Source organism: Ornithorhynchus anatinus, chromosome 3 (genome assembly GCF_004115215.2).
Source record: "Ornithorhynchus anatinus isolate Pmale09 chromosome 3, mOrnAna1.pri.v4, whole genome shotgun sequence".
Taxonomy (NCBI): domain Eukaryota; kingdom Metazoa; phylum Chordata; class Mammalia; order Monotremata; family Ornithorhynchidae; genus Ornithorhynchus; species Ornithorhynchus anatinus.
The window spans coordinates 20,041,243-20,052,208 of NC_041730.1; the positions used below are offsets into that span (position 1 = coordinate 20,041,243).

The 10,966-nt window shown below is 41.5% G+C and overlaps 1 protein-coding gene across 1 annotated transcript; it reads right to left on the reverse strand.

The window, feature by feature from the left end:
• Positions 1-4,054: 4,054 nt before the first annotated feature.
• Positions 4,055-6,234, reverse strand: LOC100083894 (olfactory receptor 502-like). The gene has a single exon (XM_001514400.4). The coding sequence runs from the start codon at positions 4,988-4,990 to the stop codon at positions 4,055-4,057; it is 936 nt and encodes a 311-aa protein (XP_001514450.3). The 5' UTR covers positions 4,991-6,234.
• Between the last annotated feature and the right edge of the window lie 4,732 nt (positions 6,235-10,966).

Sequence of the window (10,966 nt, forward strand, 5' to 3'; positions counted from 1 at the left end):
TTCTCCCTCCCCTCTCAACACACAAGATACTGGCTAAATCTATGTAAGATGAAATGAAAAACAACTTGGAAATATCAAACACCGCTGTTATTAATAATTACAATTATGGTACTTGTTAAGCACTTCCTATAATTATAATAATAATGATAATAATAAAGTTGGTATTTGCTAAGCACTTACTAAGTGCTGAGCACTGTTCTAAGCGCTGACATATATAGAGGGTAATCAGGTTGTCCCACGTTAGGCTCACAGTTTGAATTCCCATTTTACAGATGAGGTAGCTGAGGCCTCGAGAAGTTAAGCGACTTGCCCAAAGTCATACAGTTGACAGGTGGCGGAGCCGGGATTAGAACCCATGACCTCTGACTCCTACACCTGTGCTCTTTCCACTGAGCCACATGTACTAAGCATTGGGGAAGATATGAGATAATCAGGTTGGACCCAATCCCTAGCCCACGTGGAAATCACATGCCAAGTAGGAGCAAGTAAGGTTTAATCCCCATTTTACAGATTAGTTAAGTGAGGCACAGAGAAATTAAGTGACTTACCCAAGGTAATTCAGCAGACAAGCAGCAGAGCTAGGATTAGTATCCACATCATCTGACTCCCAGGCTCATGGTCTTTCCTCTAGGTCATTCTGCTTTGCACTATGGTGTGCCAAGCACTATCCTAAGCACTAGGGAGAGTGTAATCGTTATAAGGAGTTTATAGAATCTTCTTGATTTTGGCTATACTTTACAAAATTCATCTCATTATCCAGCCAGCCATTGAAAAGTCTGTTTTGTTGCCATCCAAGTGCTGAAAAGCTTTAGGTTGTAATCACACTGGTAGTGTCTTTCCATAAGATCACCTTTTCATGCTTGGTAGAGGAGCCTGCCTGACAGATAGTCACTGCCTAAGGGTCCAGATGTCCTCTGTGTTGCTTTTGCCCCTCAATTGCCCTCTTGTCTGGAGGTTAGGAACGGACCCCAGGGATCCATCAAGAGGCAGGGTCTGAGGTAAGGCCTGGAGGCTGCAAAAACCTTTAACAGCATCTGTCAGTCAAGTGAAGATGCCAATGTAAAAGCTCCTCAGTTACACTCTATGCTGGGACTTGTGGCTGGAGTAATATTTGCTAATTGGAATTGGCAAATTCATCTCAGATAGGTCTGGCATTCTCTCAGATAGGTTTGGCATTAAAGTGAAGTACAGATTACCACCAGAATATTCCTTTAAAAAATTGAATTGGCCCATGAATTTCACCAATTAGTGAATATGTTTTTAAGTAGACTTGCTTTTATCACTTTCATCTAAAGGTTTTTTGATGTCTTCTGTGTCTGTTTTCCTTGGGTCTTTTACACAGAAATTTGAAGGAATTATAGGAGGCAAACTGCCATTCATTTATTCATTTAATTGTACTTATTAAGCTTTTACTCTATGCAGAGCACTGCACCAAACACTTGGGAGAGTACAATACAACAATTATCAGACATATTCCCTGACCATAACGAGCTCACAGTTTAGAGGGGGAGACAGAGATTCATAAAAAAAAAAATTACAGATATGGACATAAATGCTGTGGGGCTGGTGGGGGGGAATGAATAAAGGGACCATATCAGGGGGATGCACAAAGGAGTGGGAGAAGAGGAAAGGAGGGCTTAGTCAGGGAAGGCCTCCTGGAAGAGATGTGCCTTTACTAAAAATGCTTTGAAAAGGGGAGAGAATAATTGGCTGTTGCATTTGAAGACGGTGGACATTCCAGGCCGGAGGAAGTGCGTGGGTGAGAGATCTGTGGCAAGATAGATGAGATGAGATAAAGTGAGAAGGTTAGCATTAGAGGGTTTGTGTTGTTGTAAGAGAGTAGAGAGGTGCGTTTCTACCTCAAAAGGGCAAGCTGATTGAATGTTTTGAAACCAGTGGGGAGAAGTTTTGCTTTGATATGGAGGTGGTTGGGAAAATACTGAAGTTTCTTGAGGAGTGGAGAAACACATCCCAAATCTTTTTGTAGAAAAATGATTGAGACAGCAGATTGTAGTACGGACTGCAGTGGGGAGAGACAGGAGGCTGCTAGGTCAGCAAGGAGGGTGATACGGTAATCAAGTAGGGATAAGATAGAGAAGCAGCATGGCTCAGTGGAAAGAGCCCAGGCTTAGGAGTCAGAGGTCATGGGTTTGAATCCCAGCTCTGCCACTTGGCAGCTGTGTGACTGTGGGCAAGTCACTTCACTTCTCTGTGCCTCAGTTACCTCATCTGTAAAATGGGGATTAAGACTGTGAGCCTCATGTGGGACAACTTGATTACCCTGTATCTCCCCCAGCACTTAGAACAGTGCTCTGCACATAGTAAGCACTTAACAAATACCAACATTATTATTATTACTATTATAAGTAACTGGATTAACATGGTAGCAGTTTGGATGGAGAGGAAAGGGCGGATTTTAACAATGCTGTGAAGGTGGAACCGACAAGATTTAGTGATGGATTGAATATGGATTAAATGTGAGAGTGGGATTGATTGACTACGGATTGAATATCAGAGAGGGTGTGGCCTATTACCACAAGTAGAGAAGCAGCATGTCTTAGTGGATGGAATGTAGAACTGGGATTCAGAAGATTCTGTGTTCTTATCCCAGCTTTGCCACCTGTGGGCTGTGTGACCTTGGGCAAGTTACTTAACTTCTCTTTGATTCAGTTACTTCATCTGTATAATGGGAATTAAGGCTTTGAGCCCCATGTGGCACATGGACTGGGTCCAACTTTATAGCTTCCTCAGCCCTTTGTACAGTGCCTGGTACAAAGTAAGTGCTTAAAAAATGTAAAAAAATATCAGTACCAACAAATTATACTCTTGTGAAAACAAAATAAAGATGTCAGACATTTGTTTTCCTAAACTGTTAGCTCACTGTGAGCAGAGAATGTGCCATCAACTCTATTTTACTGTACTTTCCCCAGCACTTAATACAGTGCTTGGTACATAGTGAAGGCTCAATAAATAGCACTGATTGATTCCGTTTATATTAATTTCGCACTAACCTCAGCACACTTCAGATCAATATCAGACCCATTTCCCTCTCATTAGATACATAAATTAAAAAGAGGACTTTTGAACAGTTCCATGACCCCAGTTCCTGTGACAGTTTGTCATAGACATTATTCAGTCAGTCAATCAATCATTTTATTGAGCACTTACTCTGTGCAGAGCACTCTTGAGATTGTACAATAATAATGATAATAATGTTGGTATTTGTTAAGTGCTTACTATGTGCAGAGCACTGTCCTAAGTGCTGGGGTAGATACAGGTTAATCAGGTTGTCCCATGTGAGGCTCACAGCTAATCCCCATTTTACAGATGAGGTAACTGAGGCACAGAGAAGTTAAGTGTCCTACCCAGAGTCACACAGCTGGCACGTGGTGGAGCCGGGATTGAAACCCATTACCTTTGACTCCCAAGCCCAGGCTCTTTCCACTGAGCCACACTGCTTCTCTAATACAACACAACAGTAGATATAGTCCCTGTCCACAATGAGCTTACAGTCTAAAGGGGGAGACAGACATTCATATAAAAAAATTACAGATATGTACATAAGTGTTGTGGGGCTGGGAGGGGGGATGAATAAGGGGACCAAGTCAAGGCAAGCAGAACTATCCTTGGAAACATAGGCCCGGCTGGAAACAGCTTGATGTATAAGAAAAAACTGGCTGAGAGCTTACCTGCCAAATGAGTCAGTCAGTCAGTCATGTTGATTGAGCACTTACTATATGCAGAGCACTCTACTCAGTGCTTGGGAGTGTACAATATAACAGACACATTCCCTGCCCACAACGAGTTTATAGTGTAGCACAGCACATGCTAGAGCAAGAGTTCGCCTCAACAAAGGGTTTTGCAAGAGAATCAGAAGAGGATAGATTTAAAATGCAAAAATCCTGTTTACTGTTAAAAACTGACCAGCATGAATAAATCACATTCTAGTATGTGATTCTTGACATTTAAAATAAATCAATCAGTGGTATATATTGAACACATTCTTTGTGCAGAGCACTGAACTAAGCACTTGGGAGAGCACAATATGGCAGAATTAACCGATACGTTCCCTGACCAGAACCTTCCACAGGGCATCTTTCACCTCTTTGTTCCTCAGACTATAGATCATTGGGTTCAGCATGGGAATCAATATCATATAGCACACGGACACCAGCTTTTTCTGATCCATTGAGAAGCTAGAACTGGGCAGCAGATAAATAAACATTGTCGTACCGTAGAATAAAGTGACTGTCATTAGGTGAGAGGAGCAGGTGAAGAAGGCTTTTTGCCTTCCTCCAGAGGACTGTATTTTAAGAATAGCCGGCAGGATGTACACATAAGATATCAGTGTCGTCAGCACCGTAACCAGCATAATGACGGCCATGGTTGCAGCAGGAAGGACTTGGGCAAGCCCGGGGTCCGAACAGGACAGCTTCAACAAAGGGGGGACGTCACAGTAGAAGTGATTAATTTCAGGAGGTCCGCAGAACGTCAAACTAAATACATTAGCTGTGTAGACCACAGTATTCAGGCAGCTGGCCAGGTAGGAAGCAGTAACCAGTGAAGCACACAGCCTCTGAGGCATGCAGACTATGTATAAGAGGGGTTTACAGATGGCTACGTATCGATCATAAGCCATCACTGCCAGAAGGCAATACTCCACTACTCCAAATGTAGCCGCAACACAGAACTGCGCCACACATTCTGGGTAAGAAATGGTTTTCTTGTCCAATAAGAAATTTGCCAGCATCTTAGGGGTGACGGACGATGAATAACACGAGTCAGAGAAAGACAGGTGGCTAAGGAAAAAGTACATGGGCGTGTGAAGTTGCGAACTGACTCTAATGATTAAAACGATGAGCAGATTCCCCAGAAGAGTGACCATATAGATGAGGAGGAACAGCATGAAGAGGGGGATCCGTAACTGTGGATCACTTGTTAATCCAGACAGAATGAATTCACTCAGAACGGTGCGATTTCCGTTGGCCATTTACTGTCCTCCTGTTATGTGGGAAGAAAATGAACTACACCATCAACACTGTAGCGTTGGGAGGCCCGTAGGAGTAGAATTCCTGTAGAAACCAAAGATTGGAAAGACTGGAGAACATGAAGAGCTTTTGAAGACCCCTTTTGTCTGGAAATCCCTTCCCCATCAAATTGGCCAGATCACGTTGCCCTCTATCTTTAGAGCCCTTCTGAAATCACATCTTGTCCATAAGGACTCAGTCAGAAGATCTTTCTCTCGTCAGTTTGTCATCTACCCATATAATGATGATGATAATTATAATAATAATAATAACAATGAGAATAATAACGTTAAGCACTTACTATGTTCCCAGCAATGTGCCATCCTCCTGGCTAGATAAAGATAAGAAGAGGGAACCTAGTTCCTGGCCCACATGGGGCTCATAATTCAATAGTATTTATTGAATGCTTACTATGTGCAGAGCAGTGTACTAAAAGCTTGGAATGTACAATATAAGACTGCTCCAACTACCACTTCAATCAATTGCAGCAATCAATTACTCTTCATACCTGTTACATAGCTTGCATACACAATTATGTAAGAACTAATTTTAGATAAGCACTAACCCCTATTCACTTTTTCTACATCCTATTCATCTATCTTCCCTGCTACATTATTAGCTCCTATTGGACAGAGATCACGACTCCTAATTCTATTATACTTTCCTCAATGCTTGGTATGATGTGTTGCACATAACAGGTCCTCAGAAAAATCATTTGATTGACTGACTTTCAACCACTGCCTGAAGATGATAGAAACCAAATCACTGGTCTGGGCTTCAGGCCCTCAGCTCTTCGATTAAGCTAGGACTTACTTAATGTCCAGTCTCACAGTAATTCTTAGTTCATTTAAAGAACATTTCTGGCAAAGCACCAATACACACTACTAATTTCCTGCAGAGCTCACTCATCCTCATTGCTGGCTCTCTCCACATGACTTCATCTCCTTTATCCTTACGATTTCATTTCTCTCCATTACCCATATTACTTGTAGCAGCTCCTCCAACAAATTCTTAAATACACCTCAATGGGGAATTTCTTTGTCATACTAACTAAATTATTTCAATTTTTTCTCCATCTCCTATTTTTCTTCATCGTAAATCTCCATTTAAAATTCAGAATCTCCTCTTCTCTGTCTTCTACACATTCCATTTCGTTGAAAGCTTTCTTCTTTGTTTGAAAACCTTAGGAGGTAATGAAGGTAGTCTATTTCCAAATATTAAGGATGACGTGAGGTCTAGAAATAAACTGGAAAAAGAAAATTAACCTGAAAATCTTCTCCTTCCATGTTAGCAAACTCAGAAACTGCTTCCATAAAGTAAAAAACAAGCAGCTGTCTATTCTTTTCAACAGCTACGTCTTTGAATATTTCCCCCAGATGACTTTCTAAATGGCTATAATGATCAATCCATTAAAAAATATCTTGATTCACCATCGCTCCCGAAATTAAAACAAAGAGAAAATTATTTCCCCCCAAATTGAGCTCAGGACATTTATGAGCTATTTCAGAGACAGGAAGCATGGGAAGACCATGATTTTGTAGGAAAATATTTACTGTAAGTTAGTAGCAGAGTAGAATATCATCTCAAAAGGGCTCTGCCTTACAATTTAGTCCCTCTCTTCACTTAAACTATAGACTTTTCTGATAGAAATTAAAAATCCTAACAATGATGAATGCAGTCAGAGAAGACTGTAGCCAATGCGCACAGAGGAAACAACATCTAACTGATTTCTAAAGGAATATAGAAGATAAAATCAACAGTAATCTTCTGCAAACTCAGTTCCCCTTTTCTTTGATGAAAAGGTTTTTGGGACAACAGCTATACCTGTGGAAGTGACTGGTAAAAGCTAACATTTCTTAAACATTAATGGGAATGGACACCGTAAGCTGCTTTTAGCTTCTTGGCTGGGACCAACTCTATTGTATTGCAATGTCCCAAGACTTTAGTTCACTGCCCTGCACATAGTAAGCACACCACAGATGCCAATGATTGATTGAATGAGGAGGTGGAGGGACAAGCAATTGCTTAATACAGTGCTCTGCACACAGTAAGCACTCAATAAATACGATTGAATGAAGTCAATGAATTTTTCCAGATGATGAGGGGAAAGGGATCTTTATCCTCTTCAAGGCAAAGTAGCCCTGGGCCTAAGAATTGGCCTACATTTTCATCCCTATTCCTGTACTCTGACAGCATAAATTCAAAAAGACCTGATCTCTGTGGAGTTAAACAGTGTCATACTAACCTCCAACTAGGGAGATGGAGGAAGAGAAGTCTGAAGGAGAGTCAACTTCACAAAATTCAACATTTTTCAAGAATAAAATTCCAAGAGTTCGATGACAAGATGTTGGATATGAAAAGAGTTATCACTTAAGGCTGAAAAACTATTGCACTGGGTAACAGAAGAATGTTTATATTGGGATTAGGGGTGTTGGGGGATTCAGTTCCTCAATTCCTCTGTCACCTGTGATAATGTAAAAAGTAAAAAACATTATTTAATTGCTCTTTAGATCACCCAGGGGCTGAGAATAATTACCTGCAGGACCTCGCAATTTCTCTGGAATCCCAAGTGATAGGGGCATTTTTGCTAAACAGGAGTTTCTTTATTATTCAGCAAAGAAATATGAATTACCCCTCAGAGGAATCTCACACAGTGTGGAGTGGAGCTACCAAGATTTCTTAATCAAAGGCTCCACCTCAACCACCTCATAATGATGTGAGCCTAAATTAGGACAGGGACTGTCTCCACCTTGATTTGCTTTTATGCATCCGAGTGCTTAGAACAGTTCCTGGCACATAGTGTTTAACAAATGCCATAATAATTATTAATTATTGTCTATCTAAACAAAGTAGCATGGTATAGTGGATAGAGAACAGCCTTGAGAGTCAGAAGGATTTGGGTTCTAATCCCAACCTCACTACTTAATCAGTTGTGTGGTCTTGGGCAAGTCACTCAATATGATGATGATGTTGGTATTTGTTAAGCGCTTACTATGTGCCGAGCACTGTTCTAAGCGCTGGGGTAGACATAGGGGAATCAGGTTGTCCCACGTGGGGCTCACAGTCTTAATCCCCATTTTACAGATGAGGGAACTGAGGCACAGAGAAGTTAAGTGACTTGCCCACAGTCACACAGCCGACAAGTGGCAGAGCTGGGATTCGAACTCATGAGCCCTGACTCCAAAGTCCGTGCTCTTTCCACTGAGCCAAATATCTCTGTTCCTCAGTTGCCTAATCTGTAAAATGGGGATTAAGATTGTGAGCATCATATGAGACAATGGGTTGTGTTCAACTTGATTAGCTTTTATCAAACCCAGCAGTTAGTATAGTACCTGGCACATAATAGGCACTTAACAGATACCATTAAAAAAACAGTTAAAAAAAAAAGGCAAATTTCTAGGCTCTCAATTTTCCCACTTAAAAACCCCTCCTGGTAATTGGTTACAGACTTTGGGAAACACCTTCACTCTTTTAAGCTAAGCAACCATTTAGAACAATGTCAGTAATGATTAGGATTCAAGGGATTCTGGGAGTCAGTGGTATTTATTGAGTGCTTTTTGTGTTCAGAGCATTAAATACTTGGGAGAGAGCAAAAGAGTTGAGTTTGTGAACGTGGTCCCTGCCTCACAGAGCTTAAATCTGATTACTTCTTCACAGCAGAAAGAGTTTGCTGACTTCTGTAACCCAAAAGGAGGAAAAGAGATTGTGTTCCCTTCTCAATCTAACAGTTTGAATGAACACCAAATGTGAGCAGAATATTGTATGTCTTTTTAATAAAGAGTTACTATACGCCATCTCTGACCTGAAAGGACAAACAGTCTAAGGAAAGAGGCAACTGCTAAGATAATTTTCAGGTAGGAGGAAAGATGAAAATGGATCTGAACGTGAGTTCTTAAGAGTTGGGTGTGTATGCAAGTACTCTGGGTGGTTTAATAATGATATGATTATAACAATGTTGGTATTTGTTAAGTGCTTACTATGTGCCAAGCACTGTTCTATGAGCTGGGGTAGATACAGGGTAATCAGGTTGTCCCACATAGGGCTCACAGTCTTCACCCCCATTTTACAGAGAAGGTCACTGAGACAAGAGAAGTTAAGTGACTTGTCCAAGGTCACACAGCTGACAAGCAGCAGAGCCAGGATTAGAACCCATGACCTCTGACTCCCAAGCCCGGACTCCCAAACCACGCTGCTTCTCTAAGTTTAGAGAACATGTCTACTAACTCTGTTGTATTGATCTCTCCCAGGGACTTAGTACAGAGCTCTGCACACAGTAAGTGCTCAGTAAAAACCATTAAGCGATTGACTGATTGGTTCAGAAGCAGCGTGGCTCTGAACCTCAGTTACCTTATCTGTAAAACTGGGATTAAGACTGTGATCTCTCCGTGGGACAACCTGATGACCTTGTATCTACCCCAGCAATTGAAACAGTGCTTGGCACACAGTAAGCGCTTAACAAATGCCCAATACCATCATTATTTAGAGTATATAACTGCAAGGGTGGTACAAAGGGCTGAGATGGCAGTTGTAGGAATAGCACCGATGGTGTGGGAGGTAAATTAATCAGGGAAGCCTTCCTGGAAGAGTTGAGGGAGAAGGGAGGTCCAGGAAGAAGGAAGGACATAAGCAAATGTCAGATGAGGGAGGGGTGGGAACAATACATAGTGTGTAGGTTAGCTTGAGAATTATCCTTTTGGTAATCAATGATTTTATGATTGACAGGAATTGTGTATATTCTGAAACATAGGAGAAATCTGCCATGAAATCTATGTATTTCACATGAAATGAGGTCTCCCTAAGATCCATCTATACTGGGCATTTAGGGAAAGGAGTTCAGTCACTCAGGATCATTTCAAACTAGTTTCTCAAGCCACTAAGTAAAGGGATTGGAAAATTGAATCTACACCATACCTCCTCCGCCTTCAACAGACAATATACTGGGAAAATCTACCTGAGACAAAATGAAAAACAAATAGTCATTATCAGTCAAACAATGCTTTTACTGATCATTAAAACTGTGGAATTGGTTAGGCACTTATGGTGTGTCAAACACTGTACTAAGTCCCCAGGGGAGATACAAGATAATCGCTTTGGAACCATTCTCTGCCCCACATGGAAGTCACAGTGGTCTCAGCAAAAACGGTCCCACTGCTCTTGTGACTATGGGTAGAAAGATAGGAGGGAGAAGCAGGCTTCTGTAAACCAACATAAATTATGCCATCTTCAGATGTGTACAAAGGGATATGGGGAGGTTATACAAGTGTTTCCTCCTCTCCCCTCCTTACTCTCTCTCTCTCTCTCTCTCTCTCTCTCTCTCACACACACACACACACACACACTTTGGTAAGTGCCTTAATAGGAAGGATCGTGTCTATTGATTTTATTGAAATCCCTGAAGTGTTTAGTGCTGGGCTCGGGACCAATAAGTGCTTAATATATAGCCCGTCAAACGGCAGGGACTGTCTCTATCTGTTGCCGACTTGTTCATTCCAAGCGCTTAGTACAGTGCTCTGCACATAGTAAGCGCTCAATAAATACTATTGAATGAATGAATGAATGAATGAACAATTGATTCTTTACTCAGCTGCAATACATGTGCGTGAACCCAGTCTCCAAAGCTGGAGGTGGGGAAGGGGGAGGAGCTCAGACTTGGCCCATCTGGAATTGACATTTCAGAGGACTAGCAGTGTTATCGTTTTCTTTTAATATTTGTTAAGCGCTTAATTGTTCCAGGCGCTGAAATAGATAAAAGATAATTGGGTTGGACATAGTCCCTATCCTACATGAGGCTCAGGGTCTTAATCCCCATTTTACAAATGAGGGAACTGAGGTACAGAGAAGTCTAAGAGTCTTGCCCAAGGTCATAGAGGAGACACATCCCAGAGCAGGAATTAGAATCCAGGTCCTCTGACTCACAGGCTGGTGCTCTTTCCACTAGG

Coding starts and splice junctions, on each gene's coding strand:
- LOC100083894 (XM_001514400.4), bottom strand. CDS start 4,990: ATGGCCAACGGAAATCGCACCGTTCTGAGTGAATTCATTCTGTCTGGA.